Below are 24,488 nucleotides of genomic sequence, written 5' to 3'. Positions count from 1 at the left end.
CCTGAGTTGCCATTCCTAAATACCCAGGCTACAGCTAAGCATCTGTTAGCACCCACAATTCCTCGCGGACTGAGCGCACGCATATATCTCCTTTCAGTGGATTTTATGAATAAGGTTAATCTGACTCGGGGCAATCGGATTGTAGTATTTAGACTACGCAATACTAATCAGAATATTACCAAATTCCAATATTACCAAAGTCAAGTGTCTTTACTGTCATTTCTACACAGTCCACAGTGGTACATTACACAGTGAAACAAAACAACTTTCGTCCAGTACGGTGGTGCTACATAAAAAGACACACCAACCACATGACACGACACAGAACTAAATAAGGCCTACACATTTCTACATAAAGTGCACATGCAAACGTTTGCAAGCAACACAAGACACTACAGTACTACTAAAACAGGACAATAGGCACAGTGACAGTGTAGCGCTGACCAGTACACAGTTCTATTGCGGAAGTGACAGATACAACAGGTAGTGCAACAGATAGTACAATATAATAAAAAAAATTCTGTGAAAGTAAACATAACATATTATGAAATAGTATTCAGCAGATTAGCTTATAACATATATGGACATAGCAGTTATTGCAGTAGCAGCCAGGTAAAGAGTATGATAGTGAAAAGAAATTAAATATGATATTTTTTATGAGTACATTAGCAGCAAAAATGCAGGTTGTCAGTACAGAAATGTACAAAAATTGTAAGGGGAGTGGGATGGTGTTCAGTTCAGAGTGTGTGTGTGTGTGTGTGTGTGTTGTCAGTCCAGTCTCTGAGTACTGACGAGTCTGATGGCTTGAGGGGAAGAAACGGTTACACAGTCTGGCTGTCAGGGCCCGAATGCTTCAGTACCTTTTTCCAGATGGCAGGAGGATGAAGTTTGTGTGATGGGTGTGTGATCCAATATGATGCAATTTCTGAACCACGCAGTTGCTCAGGATGCTCTCAGTTGTTCTTATGTAGAATGTTGTGAGGATGGGTGGTGGGAGACAGGCTTTCCTCAGCCTCCTCACAAAGTAGAGACGCTGCTGGGATTTCTTGTTCATGGAGATAGTGTTTCGGGACCAGGTGAGGTTCTCTGCCAGGTGAACACCAAGGAATTTGCTACTCTTGACAATCTCCATGGACGAACCGTCGATGTTCAGCAGAGATTGTTCGCTCTGTGCTCTCCTGAAGTCAACAGCCATCTCTTTTTTTTTTTTTTGTCCACATTCTTAGACAGGTTGTTGGCTCTGCACCAGTCCGTTAGCCGCTACACCCCCTTTCTGTATGCTGACTTGTAGTTCTTGCTCATGAGACCCGTTGTGGAAAAATCAACCTTTTTAGCCTAAGTCAAAAACTTCAGAGACAGAGAGTTTAGTAGATGTCAAAAAGTAAATAAACTTTACTGAAAACCAATAAAGTGTGACAGTCTGCAGAAAGTCCGAATTATGCAAGCACACACAGCATTTTATATAGCTTCCTCCACAGTGTATCCATCTTAGGCGTGGTTTTGCCTTTCATTAAAACAGACCAATCTTCTTTGCCACAATTAAATATTCATGTCTGTATGTTATCTCATATTTTTGGAGCATATGTGCAGTTAGTTGTTTTTTTCTCAACACGATTTCATGAGGTCATGGTTTCTTCTTTTAATTAAAAAAAAAAAAAAGGCTTGTGCGTCCTGACCTTGAATCCACACTCCCTTTTAGGCCTCATTCTAAGTCGTTATTGGTATCTGGCCTAAAAGTTATCTGCTTCTGTGGAGGAAGATACAGGCTGGTACAGAAAGAACAATTATTGTACAGTAAGACACAGAGTTCATCCAACTCAATCCACACTCCAAATATAACTTGATTGAACATTGTTCTGTGGATTTAGATTATGCTTCTAACTACTGATTATACATATAGATTACGTTTTTTTTTTTTTTTAACTAATATTGATTATTCGATTATGCTTAAGTAATAATTCTAAATGTTGGTTACATATTGAGTACAGTTCATTAACATATCCAAATGTTAGTTACACATATTGATTACACTTCATAGATATTTTCTATAGACCCACCACGGTCGTGTCATCTGTGAACTTGATGGTCAATGTTTCATGACCCTTTAATGTAATTTAAAGAAACAAACAAACAAACAAAAAAACTGCATTTCGAATCTTTATGAACCCTTTGGCTTACCATAGTCACAGCGCCGCCTCGATTTCGTTTTCGCGTCGTAAACAAGAAATCATTGTCTGATTCTCGCAGTGTGATATTTTGTTGTTGTTCCAGTTCCAAACATTCTTCAAGGGTCTGACGGACCAGACTCACGTCTACAGCTTTAATTTAACCCTGCTGCAGGTGTCTACTGACTGCAAACTGTAGGGTGTTTTTGCTCCTCTTTTACTTTCAGTCTTGTGTTTATCCGTTCTTCATGTGTGTGTCAGAAACTCAGTGTGTAATTACAGTTTTATTTCCAGGATTTCACATCAACAGTGTGTTAGGATTACCTACAAAAGGAGGACAAAATGAACTGTGGCCTGCTGACAAACAAGAATGAGCCAGGTAGGATTTAGAGGGGTGTGTGTGTTTTTTTTTTTTTTTTTTTTTAAACCTCTCTCTCTCTCTCTCTCTCTCTCTCTCTCTCTCTCTCTCTCACACACACACACACACACACACACACACACACACACACACACACTTCCAGTAACAGCTTTATCCAGATAGCACTGAGGTGGATCCGGAAACTATCCCGGAAGCACTGAGTCATTCAGCAGAGTAAAATGTTAATGTAGGTTTCTGTATTAATAATATGGAAGCTTATATTCCTTGTAAACTCCCTGCTTGCTTTTGGTACCTTCAGCTGCAGCAGGCACAAGTGTTTGTGTTGCAAAATCCTCCTTCATACATTAACGCACATTGTATCAGATTTTATTGGTTGGATATGCGACATGTAAACACCCCGAAGGATGACCAAACACTGGAGTAAAGTTGGCTTGACGTTGGAAAGTCGATATTCGCAGAAATTAAGGGACCGTCTCTAAAGTTACAGACGACATTGGTATACACGTTTCTAACTTCAGTAGAATTTGAAGGGAATGACTTACAGCAGGCGTGTCCAATCTTATCCGGAAAGGACCGGTGTGGGTGCAGGTGTTCATTCCAACCAAGCAGAAGCCACGCCTGAGTCTATTGAAAGCCAGGATCAACTGATTAAACAGGTAGAATCAGGTGTGACTCCTGCTTGGTTGGAATGAAAACCTGCACCCACACAGGCCCTTTGCGGATAAGATTGGACACCCCTGACTTACAGTCACAAAACCAACTGTATTCACGAAGGTGTCTGCTATGACGCACACTTTTTAGATTTTTGATAAAATATACTAACAAATGTGCAAATATTCCATATATTTCACTACCAAATGGACTCATACACAAAATATACCCTCATTTAAAGCTCAATAGGATTTGAAGAGAATGACTTATAGTCACAAAACCAACTGCAAAGTGTTCATCTAGGTGTCAGCTATAACACACACCTGTTAGAGTTTTGATAGTATAGACTGTTCCAACAATTGAAAACATTTGGCGCATCATGGAACGAAAGATACAACAAAGAAAACAGAGATGTTTACTGTTGGTTACCTGACTTTATACGTCTGGGCATCAGTGTACAAACGTTACACTTTTATTAGTGGCATGAAAGGAAAGCATCAAATAACTCATCCAACCAAAGTAGGAAAGAGAAATATACAATAGCCTACATAATGAAAGATTTCTGCTGCTCTTTGTGTCATTAACTTAAATTTCACCTCACCCTGCATTTTTCATTCAGAGCAGAGACCACAGTGCACCTTCTTGTTTGCGTATTAGATTATTGGAAGGCAGATGCCTGTGAATTCAAAGGTCAAAGGTTACCAGCATATAGTAGACACTGGGTGAAAGTAACCACATACAAAGGCAAATGTACATCTTTCACCTTCAGTGAATTTTGTGTTGTTATATTTAAGTCTTGTCACTTTCCTCATTTTGTCATAGCAGCAAAAAAAGGGGTCAAAATTTTTAAATGCTATGTAAAGGCAGCTCTGGGGCTCTCTGGCTGCAAAACAATCTGTTGTGGTTAAATACATTTTAAAGACCTGGATAAATGAAAATGATACCATGTGGACACAAACACAAAGCCAAATAAATTTAAATTTGTGTGGAAAGTCCTTCACATGGTCAAAAACTGACAATTACTGTTCTACTGTTCTGTTCTGAAAACTACAGGCAATTTATCTTTTACATTTCTCTTTTGCATAAATCTCAACCAGAAGTAAAGATCCAGCATTATAAAGTTCCCCAGAAGGAAAAAAAAAAGTAGATACTGGCCATGTAAAGACTCCCTGCCTATAACCTACTTATGGAAATCATTAATGTCATCATTATCATTAATGACATTTTTATTTATTTATTTTTATTATTTTTTTTATTTTTACAAAAGGTCAGTTTACAATAGGAAATGCTGATTATCATTTTGATGATCTGGATCATCATGAGTCTTTGTCTCATCACCTTGGGTAAAAGTCACATTTGACTTAGGAGCCAGGTTGCTCCTTGACTTCACTGACCATGCTAACATCAGTGGGGAAATAATCACTGATTTATCCAGAGAGTTTTGTTCTGTTGTCTGATTTTTTGTTGTTGTTGTTAATGTCTTCATTTAAACATTTAAAATCTATACAGGGCACCCTTCTGTATTTTGATGACGATATGATGGTGCAGGTGCATTGCATACATGTTGACAGGCATTGTAAACTTTTCAGGAAAAAACTCCAAATATGATATAAACCATAACTCCTGCCATCTTTTTATGTTTTTTCTCAGTTCCACTGAAGCACATCGAGGTGGATCTGCAGGTTCAGGGGCATGTAGCGACGGTGACCTCCACCCTGCAGTATGTAAATGAGGAAGCGCACCTGCTGGAGGCTGTGTTTGTCTTCCCCATGCCATCAGGAGCTGCTCTCTGCCATTTCAGCGCCAGGATTGCAGACCAGGAGATAGTGGCTGAGGTGCAGGAGAAACAGGAGGTGAGTGAAGCTGTGCTTTCCTGAAAATGATAAACTAATGATCTTACCTGCAGTATTCTGTAGACTAGTGAACAGGAATGTCAGTGCAGTATGGATTGTAGATTGTAGGTAATCCACATGTCTCACACTGAGAGGGAATGTAACATTAACACATGTATTTTGTCTGTGTGTCAGGCGCGGGAGCAGTACGATGATGCAGTGAGTTCAGGTCAACAGGCCTTTCTGCTGGAGGAGAGTGAGGAGTCTGTGGACGTGTTCAAGATGAGTGTAGGCTCTCTGCCGCCAGGCCAGAGCGCCGCCGTCACCTTCATCTATATCACTGAGCTGAGTGTACAGGCTGACCATTCACTGCAATTCTGCCTGCCTGCAGTGCTCAACCCCCGCTACACACCAGCCGGTACTAAACACACACATCCACCACCACACACCTTACTGTCACATACTAAACATACATTATTGAAAAAAATCTGACACACCTCACTGTTACATGTCCATGTAAGTATTCCTGCTGATCAGGCATGCAGTCAGCTAATTGGATAATCCATCAGGTAAATGAATCCTATAATCTGTTTTCCTATTATTTATTTTCAGGTTCAGGTGGTGGTATAGTGTCAGAGATAACATCAAGTTCTTCTGGTATTCCCTACTCTCTCTCTTTTACTGCACATGTGAGCTCTCCAAACCCCATCACTAAAGTGGAGTCCAAATGTCCTCTAGAGCCCCTGATGTTCCTCAACACAGACCACACAAAGGCAAAGGTGTGTGTGTGTGTGTGTGTGTCTGTCTGTGTGTGAGCTAGAGAGATATGAGGTAGCATGTATGTGTCCATATGGGGTTGTACATCTTAGAGGTGTAATGATTAACTGAACCAGATCAATTTCAACTTTACTGATTCAGTGATTTAGCATTGGGTTTATTAGGCAAGGGGTTTACTGTGGGAGGTGCTAAGGGAGTATGGGGTGAGGGGTTACCTTCTTAGGGCTATCCAATCACTGTACTCCCAAAGCGAGAGCTGTGTCCGTATACTCGGCAAAAAATCGGACTCGGACAGGATATCGAGGCGTAGTCATGGTGAGGAGGGGTTGCAGTTTGGTGACCTGATGATCTAATCGCTGCTTTTTGCAGATGATGTGGTCCTGATGGCATCATCGGTCTGTGACCTCCAGCACTCACTGGATTGGTTCGCAGCTGAGTGTGAAGCGGCTGGGATGAGGATTAGCACCTCTAAATCTGAGGCCATGGTTCTCAGCAGGAAACCGATGGAGTGCCTACTCTGGGTGGGGAATGAGTACTTAACCCAAGTGAAGGAGTTCATGTACCTAGGGGTCTTGTTCACGAGTGAGGGGACATTGGAGTGGGAGATTGGCTGGAAAATCGGAGCAGCAGGAGCGGTATTGCAATCGCACCGGTGTGACGAAAAGAGAGCTGAGCCGGAAGGCAAAGCTCTCGATCTACCAGGAAATCTTCGGTCCTACCCTCACCTATGGTCATGAAGGCTGGGTAGTGACTGAAAGAACTAGATCGTGGGTACAAGCGGCCGAAATGGGTTTTCTCAGGAGGGTGGCTGGCCTCTCCCTTAGAGATAGGGTGAGAAGCTTAAAGTCTTTTGGGGTATTCGCGTTAAACAGTGGTTAGCACTTACCAAAAGTGGTCCAAGGAAGCACAACCAGTGAACTGGTAAAAGGGTCATTGGTACCCAATGCTACTGATCAGCATGGGGAGTGAAGGTTAGCCTGTCTATTCATTTCCTACAGAAGAGCTACTGTAGCATAAATTGCTGTAAAAGTTAATGTTAGTTACAATAGAAAGGTGTCGGAACACACAGTGCATCACAGCTTGCTCTGTATGGGGCTGCCTAGTAGCAGACCAGTCCTAGTGCCCATGCTAACCCCTGTCCACAGCCGGAAGCACCCTCAATGGGCATGTGAGCATCAAAACTGGACCATGGAGCAATGGAAAAAAAGGTGGCCTGGTGTGATAAATCATGTGGATGGCTGGGTACATGTGCGTCACTTACCTTGGGAAGAAATGGCACCAGGATGCATTATGGGAAGAAGGCAAGCTGGCAGAGGTAGTGTGATGCTCTGGGCAATGGGCTGGGAAAGCTTGAGTTCTGGCATGTGGATGTTACTTTGGCACGTACCACCTGCCTAAACATTGTTGCAGACCAAGCACACTCATGGCAATGGTATTCCCTTATGGTAGTGGACTCTTTCAGCAGGGTATTGTGCCCTGCCACACTGCAGAAATTGTTCAGGAATGGTTCCAAATTCCCCAGATCTCAATCCAGTCAAGCATTTGTGGGATGTGCTGGACAAACAAGTCCGACCCATGGAGGCCCCACTTCGCAACTTATAGGATCTACTGCTGTATCTATGTATATGTATACGGTCCCCTCTGAAAGTATTGGAACAGCAAGGCCAATTCTATTGTTTTTGCTATAAATTGAAGACATTTGGGTTTAAGATCAAAAGATGAATTGGAATTTCAGCTTTCATTTCCTGATATTTACATCTAGATTTATTAAACAACTTAGAACCTGGCACCTTTGGTAGCAGACCACCCAGTTTTTAGTTGAGCAAAAGTACTGGAACAGATAGTCTTAAAGTAAATAACACTAGGTAACATTACGGTGCATATCCCTTGGTTGGAATAACTGCATCAACCTAGTGACCCACTGACATCACCAAAGTGTTTCATTCTTTTTCTGTGATGCTTTTCCAGGCTTGTACCGCAACGTCTTTCAGTTGTTGTTTGTTTTGGGGGTTTTCCTTCAGTCTTCTCTTCAGGAGGAGAAATGCTGCTCAGTTGAGTTAAAGTCTGGTGATTGACTTGACCAGTCTAGAACCTTCCAGTTTTCCCTCCCAATGAAGTCCTGTGTTGTTGGCAGTGTGTTTGGGGACATGGTCTTGCTTCATGATGAAGTTCCTTCCAATTAGATTGGATGCATTTCTCTGTAAATTAGCAGACAGAATGTTTCTATAGTCTTCTGCATTAATTCTGCTGCTACCATCATGAGTTACATCATCAATAAAGATTAGTGAGTCTGTTCCAGAAGCAACTGTGCAAGCCCAAGCGATGACGCTAGCTCCACCATGTTTCACAAATGAGCTTGTATGTTTTAGATCATGAGCAGATCCATTCTTTCATCATACTTTGGCCTTTCCATCACTTTGGTAGAGGTTAATCTTGGTTCCAGAACTTTCTCTGTATTTCTTTGCGAATTCCAATCTGGCTTTCTGAGTTTTACTGCTGATGAGTGGTTTTCATCTTGTGGTATGACTTCTATATTTCTGCTCTCAAAGTCTTTTTTGAATCTATCATCAACTGATGTTGTTTTCCTTGGCCAGCCCTTTCTATGTCTGGTTGTTAGTACACCAGTGGTTTCTCTCTTTTTCAGGACATTCCAAATTGTTGTATTGGCTTTGCCCAATGCTTGTGCAATGGCTCTGATAGAGTTTCCTTCTTTTCTCCACTTCAGAATGGCTTGCTTTTCTCCCATAGACAACTCTCTGGTCTTCATGTTGGTTTATCCTTTTTAACAACAAATGCAGTCTTCATAGGTGAAACCTAGGGGTCAAACCAAGAGTTTGAATGTCTATTCAGGGCTATTAATTTTTTGAGCAGTCAATTTGACATGGCACACCTGGGCAGCATTAAACACCTGTCAGTTGCATGTTCCAATATTTTTGATAACGTGACAAAACGGGTGGCTTCAAACAAAAACCGCCATGTTTTAAGTTGTTTAACACATCTAGATGTAAGTATGAACTTCTGATCTGTTGTTTCATATACATCTTTTGATCACAAACTCAAATGTCTTAGTGTATTTTGGAAAAAAATATAGAATTGGCCTTGTACACCGTCTGTTTTAATAGGAACACCTGTACATCTGCTCATTTATGCAGTTATCTAATCATTCAATCATGTGGCAGCAGCACAATGCAGAAAATCATCACCAAAGAAGGAAAGGAGCAGCATTTGTTGGAAAAAAACAGTTTGCCAACTCTTATGCATGAGAATGGATCTGTTGTGCTTTAAAATTGTGTGCCAGCCAGTTGCACATGAAACATTGCACAGGTAGATGGAAGAATGGATTCCACTTAATATCATCAAATTCAGGAAACAACTCAGTCAAGAAATCAAAACTGAAATGAGGCTGGCTTTGGGACCTAAATCCACCAGGAACACCTTCAAGAAACACAAGATGAGGCTTTTGAAATGTCCCTCACAGTCTTACACACTGACATATATCATACACACCAAACGGGTCTTGCTTAGTACTTTTACTTTTCTCTAATTGAATTCCATGAAATATAAAGTAACTGCGCATTAAAATTTGCAGATTTTTTTTTTCATAAAAAAATGTTCATTTTTTGCCACTCACCTGCATGTAATCTTTAATAGGATTCTATTTAAATGGATATTATTATCAGAACACTTTATATTTTGTGTGTGTGTGTGTGTGTGTGTGTGTTTAGGTAAGCCTTTGTGCAGGTCATATGTTTGACAGAGATGTCGAGCTGTATCTATATTATCAGAATCCTCATCAGCTCACTGCTATAGTGGAAGCTGGATCTCCCACAGCACAGCCAGGTACAATATTTCTGTTTAATAAAATAAAACATTCCCAAAAGACAGCGTTTCAAACGCAATATCAGTTGAACAAAGAAAACCATGTTTTTCAGAATGTCAAAAATCTTTTTTTATTTTTTTTTAAATAAAACACTTATTTAAAAAAACAAACAAACTAATCATTGTGCACCTTTTGAAAATTACTATTAAAAACAAGAACAAAAGATAAGCTAATATTGGTTGCGGGTGTTAATTTCATGTTTGTAATATAGTTTGAATATCTCAAATTTAACAAAATGGAAGTGTCTTATTTCTTTTCTTGTCTTCTTTTCATTACACTTCTGTTCATTTATCTTTCTTTTTAGGGACTCTCCTGGGAGACCCTGTGGTCATGGTCAGTTTCTATCCAGAGTTTCCTGAGTCAGTGATGTCCTCCGTGTCGTCGTGTGGCGAGTTTGTGTTTGTTATGGACAGATCTGGCAGTATGAGCTGCGCCATGCATAATGGACAAGGTGCACAAGAACGCATCGAGTGTGCCAGGGTAAGACTCAACACTTAACTGTTCTGTAGATATATTTTTTTTTTTCATCATAACAGCTTTTTGCCTTGTAAAAATTTAAAGATTTTTTTCTTTTCATATGAGTTAAGCTTGAATTAAAAAAAAGAATGATAATACTAATATTGACTGTGTGAATAATGATGTGTTTAGGACACTCTGCTCCTGCTGCTGAAGAGTCTCCCCATGGACTGTTACTTCAACATCTATGGCTTTGGCTCTCACTATGAATCCTTCTTCCCGTGAGTAACCCGAACATGAACCAGTGAATATGGAGAAGTTCTGTCACTGAACAGTGTCTGTTCATTATGCAGACACAAACATGGATGAAATGAAATAATACAGGTCTGGGTGGTAGCAGATAGTAGCATTGCTTCCTTACAGGTCCATGTTTTGAGCTTCATGTCATGTCCATGTGGGGTTTCTCTGGTTTACTCCAACCTCCCAAAAACATGCCAGTTGCTGGATTGGCTAAACTAAAGCCCCTAGAATGTGTGAATGAATGTGTGCATGTCGATCTGTGTAGGATTGGTGTTCCATCCAGGGTGTGTTCCCACCTCATGCCCAGTATTGTTGGGATAGCTGACCTGAATCAAGTGATTACTGAAAGTGAGTGTGTGAGAGTGATCGAGGGATGGTTGGATGTGCTGTGTTGCATACAATTGTGTTGTATGATTCCCTGGCTTTAGGAAAAGTGTGCAGTATAGTCAGGACACTATGGAGCAGGCTGTGAAGAAAGTAAATGAGATGCAAGCAGACATGGGGGGCACGGAGATTCTGCAACCTCTGGAGCACATTTACAAACAGCCTTGTATCCCCAACCACCCAAGACAGGTAACATTATTCTACATCCAAACCTGCAGTTGAGAAAAATATGTATATTTACCCGTTTAACATGTCCTGTTTAGATTTATATTTCTAGTCAAGGCCAATAGATCACCGCTCTCTCCAAAGTCCCATGCTTCACAGTGAGAAATCTGAAGGGTACTCTTTTTTCACATTCTTATAGAAAAAAAAAGGCGTTTTGAGGGTTATTTAAGGGTTCATTGGATAATTAAGTGTTCTTAATTAAGTATCAGAAGCACTGTTGTAGGGTTCCCTCAGATTGGGACAAACGAATCTTGCTAAAAATGTAAGGATTAGGATTATTGAAGGAAAAAGTGTTGCTCACTTTAGTATTTTTTTCCCCTGGATGTTCAATTTCTTTTCTCTCTTTCCAGCTGTTCATATTTACAGATGGTGAAGTAGAAAACACCAAAGATGTTCTTCATTGCGTGAAGAGCAATGCTGATGTCCACAGGCATGTGCTCTTTAAAGCATTAAAACATTCTCTTAAAACATTCATGATGTATACAGTTTATTTTCGGAAAAAAATAGTAGCTAGAACTAGAAGTATAAATATTTAAAGCATTTAAATTATTCCTAATGCATGTAGCTAACTGAGAGGTACAAATATTTGATTACTTTGGGAGAATTATCATGACAGTTTCAGAATTGTAAACAATAATTCCCTAAAGTGGACCAGATTCCCATATAAAAAAAGGAAAATGTATCATACCACAACACTGTTGATGTCTTCATTCCAATTACTCAGAAGGTGTTAATTTTTAACACCTAATTTTAGCACAGTTATGCAGTGTTGTGATTGTTAGTAGTGCCTGGTATCTGTTTTCCTCTCCCCACTTTGTATGTGTGTATGTACGTGCATGTGAGTGTTGAGTTGATCTTTTCTGGAGTAACTTACTCACAGGGACTTGTATAGCAGAAGCAAATATTATTCAACCCTAACAATAAAGGTATTTTAAAAGAGAAAAAAATTGATTAACAAAGTAAACCGTGTAACAGTTGCTACAGTGATGCTTTCTGCAATATAAAAGGTTTATTTAACATTTATGGATGAGGCAGTATGCCCAATTGTTATTTATTCCGGACTTAGCGTGTTTTACAATGAGTTTTTTTCTGATAATTTTCTATATGTAGAAGGCTCATAAAGGATTTATAATCCACCTCTTTGTTTAAACAGATGCTTCTCATTTGGGATTGGTGAAGGTGCAAGTTCTGCACTCATCACAGGATTGGCTGAGAACAGCTCTGGCCACGCCCAGTTCGTCTCAGGAAAAGAGCGCATGCAGGCCAAAGTAAGACCGGGTTCTTCTCAAACAGCAACAAAGACACAAATAGAAATAACAGGAATTTATACCTTAGCCTAGTGGCGTCAACTAATGAATCTTTTCTAACTTTAGTAATCACAATTTGATTCAAATGATTTGGTGGTTCATTTACAGCATGTACATCAAATAATTATACCTGTCCTTGAGAGATAAATTAGAAATTTCCATGAATATTCTTTGTCTTTAATTCCCAATGCTAGGTAATGCAGTCTCTTCGCTATGCTTTGCAACCAGCAGTGATAGATATCACTGAGGATTGGACTGGTTTGTCTTTCACCCGTCTGAGCCCCCCGATTAATTCACTTTTCCATGGTCAAAGAGCACTGATTTATGCCCAGTTGAAAGGAGAGGTGAGACGTTTATCTCACTGTTTTACAAGAAAACTTTTTTCAGATTCTGAATCTGATAATACTGAATGAAAATTGATTTGCATGCTTTCTCTTCATTTTTATCTTCATCAAGCCATGAAGTTTCCATTATTCATGCATAATTTATTACATTCAAAAAAAACTAATTGTTTAAATTGTGAGTTTGCAATTGTTTAATTGCTCTACTTATCACCGTTCTCTTTCTCTGTCCCTAGGAATGTCAGAACCCAGACACTAAGGGGAAAATATCAGTGCGGTACCGCCTAGGAGATCAAGAGGTAACGAACACCGTCCACTTCTCCCTGAAGCCAGCTGAGGAGAGCGGGTAACTGCTACAAGTATTCTGTACTTACGTGTTTAAAGGAAGCAATTTTGTCTTTTTGATTGTCTCATTTCTGATGTAATCTTATAATAAACCCTAGCTTGGGTGGCTTTAGCTTTCATACATAGTCATAAATATCAGCTTGGTTACAGCACTCAAAATTAGTCAGAGCTACTATATCTTATAGCAACAAAGTCTCTGGCAGTTTAGTGCGATAAGTGGAACCAGCTAGCAGTTTAAGGAGGATTTGAGTCATTCAGGGTTATCTGGAAATGAAATGAGCAATATGTAGTTAAGGCATGTGGATTTGTGGTATTAACTTAAATATGTTGTTGAACTTCACGTAGACGATTGGAAACTGATAAATCTGAAACAGAAACACTTCAGATGATGGAAGACACGTGGTCAAGTTTATCGTGTAAATCCAACTAATTACAAGACAGAATAGTAAAACGTTTAATTGTTACTCAGCTTTGTGTGTGTGTGTGTGCAGACTGGCCATCCACAGGCTGGGCGCTCGCTCTCTGATCCGCTCTCTGGAAAGGGACGAGCAGGATGATGGAGCTGATAAAGAGGCTCTGAAGGCCAGAGTGGTGGAACTGAGTAAGCAGTCTGGAGTGAGCAGCTCTCACACAGCCTTCATAGCTGTCCATAAGGGCAGCGGACAAGCTGTGAAAGGACCACTGGTGAAGAGGAGAATTCCTACCCCTAGTCAGTATTCTTTTCAGTTTTATTCAACCTGTCATCTAATAATATGAGGATTATTACGATTAGCATACATGGTTTTAGTGTTTTTATGCATAAACACACCATACAGAGCACATAAGGAATCTAACCTCCTGTTTTTGTTTTTTGTATGTTTAGTGTTTATGGCACATTCAATGGTCGTTAACCGTAAGTAATGGAACACATTTTGTAAATACTTAGGGATCATGAGACTATTATTGTGTTGTATTTCCTTCATGAAATGTGTTGAGACTTGTGTTTACAGTTTGTATAGTTGGGTAAAGATGATGTGGTGCTTTGTATCATATACATGATATGACCTGGATTTGAGCATACAAAAGCTTCATGTTACTTTAGATTACACATTTTTACCTATCTAGTAACCAATGGAAGATTAGCGTTAAAGATTTCATCTTTATGCATATGCAGAAATGTGCAATAAAATAAAAATGTCATTGGGCTGGGTGATGTGACGATATAAAATCGATAAATTATATCGATAATAAATTCTCTCTATTGTAATATCTTTTTATTAAATTTATTACGACGAACGACAGGGTAAGGGTTAAACAGTATTACAGAGTATTGTGTCATTGGTTTAACAATTAAGCATGTTAAATGGTTGAAAGGCTAAAAGTTTGTTATGTAAAAGTTACAATGTTAAAAACATTGAAACATATTTAAAGGGTAATGTGTTAAAATGCTGATATGATGTTCCAGGTGGTTGCTAAGTTGTTGCTATGTGTTGAATGTTGCTACGTGGTTGCTATGAACAGTTAAACATGAACAGGTTAAAAGGCCAAAGGCTAGTTTAAAGAGTTAAAATGTTGCAAGCATGTTCATGGTGGTTGCTAGGGTGTTCCTAGACCGTTGCTATTCTAACCCAGACGAATAAAATACACATGGGGGGTTTAAAGTGTATATTTTCATAAATGAAATACATTCTTTATATGTAGACAAAATTTGGCATCTCTTGAATAAGTGTAATGAAATGAATATGAATTAAATTGTGTATACAATGGGTTTCAATGGAAGGATGGGGGAATGAGACTAAAAGAAGGTAAATGGTGAAAGACAAGTTTGGAGCATTGAGTGTGTGTAATAGTATATGAAAGTATTCAGAGAAGAGGCTCTTTTACCTTTGTGAAGCTAATAATAATAATAATAATAATTATTATTATTATTATTATGTTCTGACTGGAGGCTGCTGATATGATTGAATCTTTTACACATTTTTTTAATTACAGATTTTTAAAGACATCAAATAAAGTATGGTAGTTTATAAACTTTAGTTTCTAAATACTTTTCTGCATGTACATATTATAGAAAATAATCTAACATCTAACACGTTATCCCGTTATTGGTGCAGGGTGTATGGCTAGACCAATGGCTGCATCAGCGTTTGTAACAATGGCTGCACCAATGTGTGCACCGATGGATCATTATTTGAATGGTGAGTTGTTGAACATTAGACTAAAATCTTAGTTGTCGAACATAAGATTAATTGTGTGCAGTGCCCTCCACTAATAATGGCACCCTTGGTAAATATGAGCAAAGAAGGCTGTGAAAAATTGTGAAAGGTTGTTTAACCTTTTGTTATTTTGTTCAAGAAATTCACAAAAATACTCTGCTTTCATCGATATCAAGCCATTTCAAACACAACACATGTTTATCAAAGAAAAATGTCTTAGTTAAAATATAGGTGTGCAACAATTATTAGCTCCCCTATGAATTCATATGAGAAAAACATATTTGAATTATATTCCCATTGATATTTAAACATTTTTTAGTACACCTGGGTGACTGGGAACAGGAAATTGTTCAACCACAACTTCCTGTTTCACAGGGGTATAAATATGAGATAACACATAGGACAAATTCCCTTAGACATTTATTACAATGGGTAAGAACAAGGAATATAGCTGTGATGTGCGGCAAAAGGTTGTTGAGCTTCAAAAACTGGGAAGTGGCTATAAGAAAATAGCACAAGCATTGAAAATGCCCATTTCCACCATCAGGGCAATAATTAAGAAGTTCCAGTCAACTGTAAATGTTATGAATCAACCTGGAATTGGACGTGTGTCTATATCGTCTCAACACACTGTGAAGAGGATGGTTCTGATATGAATCTTTTCTAGATGATAAACAAGCTTCAGCTTCACCAGAAGTAAGATGATTGAAGAATCAGGAGACCAAGATGGTTTATTATGCGTGCAAAGACACGCTGGGCACTACAACGTTTGTTACCTGACCGCAATAGTTAACATAATAAATGACAAAAGCTTATTTAAACCACTTTTGTAGTGGAAATGCCACTAAACATGCCACTTTTTAAAGAAAATTATGAATCTTCTGAACACAATTCTGAAATTATTACACACATTAGTTAGCATGAAGAAACAATAAACCTCAGCTATAATAAACTATAAATAACAAAAAAAATCATTTGTATGGATTTGTTTAAAACGCTAAACAATATAATTAATATCTCAATTAACCCAGATATCTTTATCCCATTAATGAGTAGCCTGTTTGGAGTTCTTGAGTGGGATAATTCAGAATTTAGGCTGAATATCAGATTCCAGTATTTATACCTGAGTAGAAGAGTTCAGAATGTTAGCAACATTCAGGAACATGCAGTAATGTAACTTTTGCTAATTGATGAGGGATTATTTTGAGACATGGATAGAAGAAAGTTGAGTCAATGCAGGTGTATTTCATTAACATTTAAACAAATGGCAGTTAACCTATTTTGTTAATATTATTTATGATTTAATGATGTTCAATGGACTGCCATCCAATCCAGGGTGTATTCCTACCTCACACCCAGTGTTCTCAGGGTAGGCTTTGAATCCACCACAATCCTGATCACATAAAAGTGGTTACTGAAAGTGAGTGTAAATGCTGAAGTTCATGGATTGTTAATGTTAATTAATGCAGTAGATAATGCTCGCTATGGAAATCTTAAAGTAGCGTGTTACTGTATCCACTATCTTCACTGTTTCGGGATTTCATCCTGTAGTGATGTTAAGTAGAAATTTTTATTCATAGATTAAATAAACATTTGTCAGTGCACAACATTTCTTATGATTTTATTAAGGCTGAGGTTCATGGTTTGTTAATGTCAATTAATACAGCAGTGTTGTTATACAATATATAAAACGTGGGAACGCACAGTTCTAAAATGTTGTCATCTTTGAGATCCACCTATGTACAATAAGGTGCATGATGAGACAATCGGTACGTTTACATGGACAACAATAATCCGATATTAACCCGATTAAGACAATACTTTGTTCTGATTACCTTAATCTGATTAAAGTCATACTCGAAGTAAACACAAATCGTGTTTACATGTGGAGTATTCCTGTTTTAGTCACATTATCAAAGTGAATTTAGATATGTACACACCTTAATCACACTATTAACGTTGTGTGGGAGTTTTGAACGCATTTTGCGACAGGACACATACACACGGCAGTGCTCAACCGCTTGACGGCAAACAAGAGAGCACGGCTGCGTCTGAAACTGCGTACTTCCCTACTATATAGTAGGAGAAATACACATACTTCGGCTACTACACAGTAGGTAAGTACGTGGTTTCGGACACATAACACGGCTTCAAGCAGTTGTCTATTTGTGCGTACAGCATGACTAATAATTAACTGCACTTGAACTTTTGTAAAAGAAAAAATTAAACACCCAAAATTGTATACGGTACTATAATGAAGGTGAGATGTATGTAGATGTGTGAAATTCTGGAGGGACATCAGACGGCGTGGCATGGGAACGTAATGACGTGCCGTTAATCGATCTATGTTACATAACATCTAAAACAGGAACATGAAAGGAATGTTCTAAAAGCGACTCATGTAAACACCTTGATCATGATATTGTCTTATTCAGAATGAGGTCAATAATTAGATTACTGCTGTCCATGTAAACGTAGTCAGGGATGCACATATTATATTCAGAGTGCATGATTAATGAGGAAGAATGCTGATGTTTTTTGTTGTTTCTTTGTTTGTTTATTTGCTTCTGCACAGTGATGTCTTCATGTGCTCCAGTTACAGCTAGTAAGTTACTGAATATAATAGTTTGTAATTCATACACCATACAGATCCACAAAAGTAAAGTAAAAAGAAAAGTATTATTGATTTTTTTTTTTTTAAATACAGAACCTGCAAGAAACTGTATGTAGGGATGCAACAATATAAACTTTGAAGTTTATTGTTGAATATGAAACTAATATTTGACCTTTTTCCTTTCTATTTTTTTTATTATTCAATTTTTTTTATCTATTATTTATCTTCACTGTCTTGGTGGATTTCATCCAGTGGTAGAGTGTAAGTGTACACAATGTGTTTTTCTCTGACTTTGCTAGTGAAGTTGAATATAATAAGCAGATTATAGGAAGTATGAATGTTTAATCAAGTTCAGTCGATGAGCTATTACCTTCTCACCGCAGTGAAGTAATTGTTCAAATTGGGCAAGGAATGGAATACAACAATGTGTCCTGTTCTACAAAAATAAACAATGTTGAGGTCTAATGCAATATGTAGGGCCAATTACCACCCCGAAGTAATTATTGTCCAATAACAACACCTAAGTCTCGTCAATCCGTCCACCATATAAGCCATTGTGAATGAGTTGTTAATGTAGAAACATTAATGAATTAGAACGAGTACCACCATTTTAATTACAGCAACAACTCATTCACAATCAGAGCTGCTCTTACAGACAATTAATCAACATTTTCTGACCAGTCAGGTTATGAATTCATCAGCTCTGTGCTATAAAATAATATAATTGATACAGTGTTCTGTTTTCTATTGTTTCAGCTTCATATAGACAGTTTCCTTGCAGTAGTCTATACCAGTAACTCTGTTCTAAATGTTCTTTTCATTAAAAGTAGATACACAGGACAATGTGGAAAATTAGTATTAAGTGCTTTATACTCTAAATGTTTCATTCAATACTTAAATGTTTTTTTGGTAAAGTTAAACATTTTCTTTATTTAAGGTGATGGAGGTTTTGACATGAACCCAGGTAATGTTCAGCAGTAACTCTGAAACCTCTCTCATATACCGTATGCATGTTTGTGTTTTAATGAACCTTTCTGTTTTTTATTACTAGTACTTAGTTCTTAATAAGATCTATATGTTTGTATATCTATACAGATGTCTCTGTAGACACCCTTGAGGCTCCAAAGGACCAGTTGTTGCAGCTCGTCTCCCTCCAGAAGGCTTTGGGTTGTTGGGAAATGGAGTCTACACTTGCAGAGGTGTTTGGGAGAACAGAAAAAGAGCTGATCGAGCAGATTCCCACACAGGTTAATACACACTAAATATTTCTGTGTAACGTGTAACCCTATTGGAAATTTACCCTTAAAGCCTTATTCGTTACTAGTCATTACACACCCCCCCCCCCCCCCCCCCCCCACACCAAAAAAAAAAAACCCATTTCAGGATATAAAATGAGGCTTTAGATTACAAGTAAATACTCTTTTGTATTCTAACAGCAAACTTTTCTTCTTACTCCTGGCACTTTTGTTAACTGGATTCCAGTATAACATCCCCTCTGAAAGTATTGGAACAGCAATGCCAATTCTTTTGTTTTAGCTATACACAGAAATAAGTTTCTTTTTTTGTTGCTCAGATATGCCCTGTTAGATGGATTGTTTACACAATCAATGTGTAACAACTGTGAAGACTGCATTTGTTGTTAGAAAGGATAAACCAGCATGAGAGCTGTCTATGAGAGGAAAAACAAGCCATTTTGAAGCGATTTAGTCATTGCACAAGCATCAAACGGGTTGGCCAAGGAAAACAGCAGCAGTGGGTGACCAGAAACCTGGTGAGAGCTAGGAAGAAAAACCCAAAAACAACAGTCAGTGACATCACCAACAACCCCCACAGGACAGGGGTGAAGGTATCATAATCCACCTTTAAGAGCACAAATATAGAGGTCATACCACAAGATGCAAACCACTCATCAGCAGTAAGAATGAGAGAGCCAGATTGGAATTCGCAAAGAAATACAGACAGGAGACACAAAAGTTCTGGAAATAAGAATAACCTCTACCCAAGTGATGGAAAGGTCAAAGTGTGGAGAACGAATGGAGCTGCTCGTGATCCAAAACATATGAGCTCATCGGTCAACAGTCAACTTGTGGTGGTAGCAGCAGTATGAGTTCAGAAGTCTACAGAAACATTCTGTCTGACAATTTACAGAGAAATGCATCCAATCTAATTGGAAATCTAACATGACTTTTAAAATTATTTTGGTGCTGCTATGTGCAGTAGATATTGTGCATAGCAGTGGACCTCTTCTGTGTCCCACAACGTTCCCCTGTCACTCATGGTACACGTGTGTTGTGGAAACTAATGATATCATCATCGGCTAAAACATTAGCAGGTTACGTTACGTCCTGATCAAGTGGGGACCCGAGTACAAGTTTCACAGTTCCAGTGCAACCGAACTCGGACCACCTCCTACAGGTAGTTTCAGGTCTGGTACCATGGTGTGCTTCCTGGTCTGCATGACCGCTTTCACATTAACAATTTTTCACACTAACAATTGGGTGGTCTGCTACCAAAGGTGCCATGTTTAACACGTTTATATGCAAATATGAAGAACTGAAACCTGAAACTCGGATCTATCTCCTCATATTCATCATTTGATTTCAAACCCAAATGTTTTCAGTGTATAGCAAAAATGAATATTGACCTTGCTGTTCCAGTAATTTCAGAGGGGACTATAAGACTATAACCTTTAGATTACCCAATCAAATGTGTATGTATTCATGTATGTATGTGTGTGTGTGTGTGTGTGTCTGTTAGGTTCTGTAAACTTCATTGATTTAAGAGGGACTTGTTTTCCCTGATCCAAAACCACAGCATTCCACATGAATGCATTCAATTAATTTATTTAGGAAAAAACAAGAGATAATGCACAGAACTGAAATGTCAATATTTCAGAAGTAAACACCCCAGAGTCAGTACTATTAGCAGCAGCTACAGCTAACAGTCTTTTTTGGTAGCTCTCCACAAGGTTGGCACATCTGGATCTTCCTCCAATCTATTAATTTTCTATACACTGTACATAGACATGGGTTCATCCATCATTGGTGCAGTGCTGTGAAAAATATTTGCCCCATCCTGATTTCTTCTGTTTTTGTGTGTATCTTGTACTAACTAGTTTTAGATCGTCAAAGGAAATACAACATAAAACAAAGTTTATTGAAAACTGTATTCAAAAATACAGTTTTTATTTTATTTTTTTTATTTTATTGAAGCAAAATCAGCAACACCTATCAACAATGTGAAAAACTAATTACCCCTTAAACTTAAAATCTGATTGTGCCACCTTTAGCAGCAATAATTGCAACCAAACGCTTCTGATAACTGGAGATCACTGTGTAACTTACTTCTAGTACTAGGGCTTACTCCTATGCTTTGGATCATTGCATTGCTGCATAATCCAGTTGTGCTTGAGTTTCAACTTATGGACTGAAGACCTAACATTCTCCTTTAGGATTTTCTGGTAGAGAGCAGAATTCATGTTTCCCTCAATTATTGTAAGTTGCCCACGTCCTGAAGCAACAAAGCATCCCCACACCATCACACTTCCACCACCATGCTTGACCATAGGTACGATGTTCCTTTTGTGGAATTCTGTGTTTGGTTTATGAGAGATGTAACGGGCCCCCTCTCTGCAACAAGTTCTACTGTCAATTCATCAGTCCACAGAACATTCTCCCAAAAGGTTTGAGGATCATCAAGGTGTGTTTTGGCAAAATTCAGAGGAGCCTTAATGTTCTTCTGGGTTAGCAGTGGTTTTCACCTCGCCACTCTTCCATGGATGCTATTTTTGCCCAGTGTCTTTCTGATAGTGGAGTCATGAACAGTGACCTTAATTGATGCAATTTGTGCCTTGCTGGATGAGTTGTTGCTGTGCTCTTGGAGGAATTTTTTTAAAGTAGGCCTCTTCTGGGAAGGTTCACTGCTGTGCCAAGTTTTTCCATTTGGAGATAATGTCCCACACTGTGGTTCTTTGGAGTCCCAGAGCCTTTGAAATAGTGTTGTAACTTCCCAGTCTGATGTATTTCAATCACCTTCATCCTCATTATTTTTGGAATTTCTTTAACCAACTTCATGCTCTTGAAAAAGTCCTGTTTAAGTGTTGATTTGATTAAACAGGGTTTGCAGTAATCAGGGCTGGTTGTGTCTAGTCCAGCTGAACCCCATTATAAATGCAGTTTCATAGATTTGGGGAATTAATAACTATGGAGGCAAATACATTTTCACACAGTTACAGTTGGTATTGGATAACTTTTTTTGCTTGAATAAATAACATTTTCATTTAAAAACTGTATTGTAAGTTGTTTTGTCTTAGATTTTGTTTTAATTTCTGAAGCTAGTATGACATATACACAAAATCCAAGAAATCAGGATGGGAGCAAATACTTTTTCACAGCACAGTATGTATGTAAGTTTCCTGTTTGGTTTTGTGTGCAGGTGAAGCCAGATGTCTGGGCTACACTTCTGGCTCTGATTTGGTTACATGGCTTTAAGATCGATGTACAGGATGAGTGGCAGTTTTTGGCCATGAAAGCAGTGGCATGGATCCGCACTCAGAAAGGTGAACTCTACATTTCTGCAATCAGGGACTGCTTAAACAAAACGCATCTGAATTTTATTGCTAAAATCACGCCTAACTAGCACAATATTACCAAATTTAACACAAACATCTTTACAGTATCTTACTGTCATGGCGATGATGATGATGATGATGATGATGATGATGATGTGTGTGTTTCAGTGGTCAACCAGTCAGAGTGTGTACGGGTAGGTAACGCTCTACTGGGCTGTCAGGTTAAAGAAGATGCTCTTGGTCTCTGAAGACTTCACCCTCTTACAGCATCCACATAAAAGCCTTGGCATCATTTCTCTTGTCTACATTTTAAAAGAGCTTTACATTGATTAGTATAGTTGTGTTTATGTAGGAGGATGATGTCAGGGGAATTACTAGTATGCCATTAAGCACTGGAAACTTGATTGCCTTGTAGCGATCAAGTGAACAGGTACATAAACATCTTTGCACATATTTAGTGTCAATAATACTCACTATAATCTTTTAGCTGCCTTATTTTGCCTTATTTAAATCTCACATATTAAACTGTTAATTGAGAGACCTCTTTTACAGCTAGCTGATACATGCTGTTAGTTGGCAAGCAACCTAATATAACTCACCAGTGCAAATATTTGTTTTAGAAATGCAAATTACAAGATGCTTCCATAATTTCGTCTCTCAACATTGAGTGGTTCCATAATTTTTTCCTCAACATTAAGGGATTTCCATAAGTTTTTCCTCAACTTGATCTGGAAAAAAAAGTGCAATTAATTAAAATAATTCAATTTAATTTGTTTATGTTTCATGAAGCCATAATGTCCAGCTATTAAAAAATGTTTTGTGTCATATTTGTGTCAAAGAAGCTGTGTGAACATCCTCTAAGTGTGGTGATTACAACCCCTGGCAAAAATTATGGAGAGCCAAACAGATTTTGCTGCAGTTTGGTATACAAGACTTGGCTGTAGGAAAATTGCCTTTTGTGCTTATTTCTGCTACAATTATTTCCAATTACCAAAATATATCATTTTGAAAATCTCATTTGACAATTGAATATGAAACACGTTATCATAATACTTAATAAGAAGACATTTTACTGTAGGACTATTTTTTTTCTTAAATAATGTCCCCATGACTTTGCCTACATAGAATATAACAAATTGTACTTTCTGCTTATTTCCTATTCCACACAGCACATACTTACATACCACATCCCATTTCTCATTTCTGCTAGTTTTTTCCTTGTTTCAGATTTTCAAAAAAAATTAATATAATACAAAAATAACCTAAGTAAACACAAAATACAGTTTTTAAATGATAATTTCATTTATTTAAAGGAAAAAAAATATCCAACAGCAACTGGCTCTGTGTGAAAAAGTAATTGCCCCCTTTACTCAAATAACCAAATGTAATTAGTAATTGGCTTGTATGACAAAATACAAGTGTGACAAATATACAAAGAAATGAGGAAATTAAGAGTGGGGGGTATCATGTATTCAAAACATTGTTGGTAAACCTTTTAACTATTAAAAGATTTAAGAATGTAACTGTAAAAGCTTGTGTCTATGGGTACGGAGGAAGATTTAGGAGGCAGGTAGAATTTTCAGCAGTTTTTCAGCGCACTTTCAAAGACTCAAAACAAAAATCAAACCAACGGAAATGCAACCCAAAAGGGGCCTGTGGCTTTTGCCTCATTCCATGTTAAAGTTCATACTCTGTGTGTGTGTGTGTGTGTGTGTGTGTGGTGTGTGTGTGTGTGTGGTGTGTGGGGGGTGCGCAAACAAGTGCACTGACGGTAATAAGACACAGTTGAGAATCATCATGTTACCTGCCAGTTTAACCCGCCTCCTGTCTGTCTGCAGCTGACTCTCTACCATGACCGTCCTACCACAATAACGGTCAAGAAAGGCAATGTAATTAAGAAAAATAATGATCTAATTGAAAATATATAATGAGTTTTAAAGTTGATCATGTTAGATGGACCTGATGAACAGTGAAATTGAATTTAACAAGCTGCAGTCCATACACTACTCAAAAAAACATAAATTCATAAATAATCATTAATAAATATGACTGAAGAATGCAAGACAT

The 24,488-nt window shown here is 38.2% G+C and overlaps 1 protein-coding gene and 1 long non-coding RNA gene across 7 annotated transcripts; one reads left to right on the top strand and one right to left on the bottom strand.

Annotated features, from left to right (window-relative positions):
* Positions 1–183: 183 nt before the first annotated feature.
* On the bottom strand, positions 184–2,276 carry LOC108274643 (uncharacterized). Its single transcript, XR_001814510.3, has 2 exons — positions 2,179–2,276; positions 184–1,766 (listed from the first exon to the last, which is right to left on the bottom strand). It is a non-coding gene; the product is annotated as an uncharacterized LOC108274643 (long non-coding RNA).
* On the top strand, positions 2,212–23,246 carry LOC108274632 (von Willebrand factor A domain-containing protein 5A). 6 transcript variants are annotated; one of them, XM_017484839.3, is made up of 22 exons: positions 2,212–2,360; positions 2,460–2,544; positions 4,846–5,048; positions 5,223–5,445; positions 5,640–5,806; positions 9,530–9,644; positions 9,989–10,164; positions 10,333–10,421; positions 10,869–11,013; positions 11,400–11,479; positions 12,203–12,317; positions 12,551–12,700; positions 12,934–13,043; positions 13,534–13,751; positions 13,905–13,934; positions 15,136–15,219; positions 17,813–17,842; positions 18,104–18,112; positions 18,789–18,815; positions 18,947–19,098; positions 22,286–22,409; positions 22,590–23,246. In XM_017484839.3, the coding sequence occupies exons 2-22, from the start codon at positions 2,508–2,510 to the stop codon at positions 22,667–22,669; spliced, it is 2,364 nt and encodes a 787-aa protein (XP_017340328.1). In that variant the 5' UTR covers positions 2,212–2,360; positions 2,460–2,507; the 3' UTR covers positions 22,670–23,246. The 6 variants fall into 6 exon arrangements, with proteins under 6 accessions (XP_017340328.1, XP_053541499.1, XP_017340329.1 ...); XM_053685524.1 differs by having other exon boundaries at positions 17,813–17,844; positions 18,091–18,112; XM_053685525.1 differs by having other exon boundaries at positions 2,213–2,340; positions 17,813–17,844; positions 18,091–18,112.
* Positions 23,247–24,488: the final 1,242 nt, after the last annotated feature.

This window comes from Ictalurus punctatus, chromosome 14, assembly GCF_001660625.3.
Source record: "Ictalurus punctatus breed USDA103 chromosome 14, Coco_2.0, whole genome shotgun sequence".
NCBI lineage: Eukaryota > Metazoa > Chordata > Actinopteri > Siluriformes > Ictaluridae > Ictalurus > Ictalurus punctatus.
Note: the sequence above shows the minus strand (reverse complement) of the source record. Positions and strands in the feature narration are given on the sequence as shown.

Coding starts and splice junctions, on each gene's coding strand:
- LOC108274632 (XM_053685524.1), top strand. CDS start 2,508: ATGAACTGTGGCCTGCTGACAAACAAGAATGAGCCAG. Junction 17,845..18,090: donor GTGCTCCAGTTACAGCTAGT/AAGTTACTGAAT, acceptor CACTGTCTTGGT/GGATTTCATCCAGTGGTAGA. Junction 22,410..22,589: donor ATGGATCCGCACTCAGAAAG/GTGAACTCTACA, acceptor TGTGTGTTTCAG/TGGTCAACCAGTCAGAGTGT.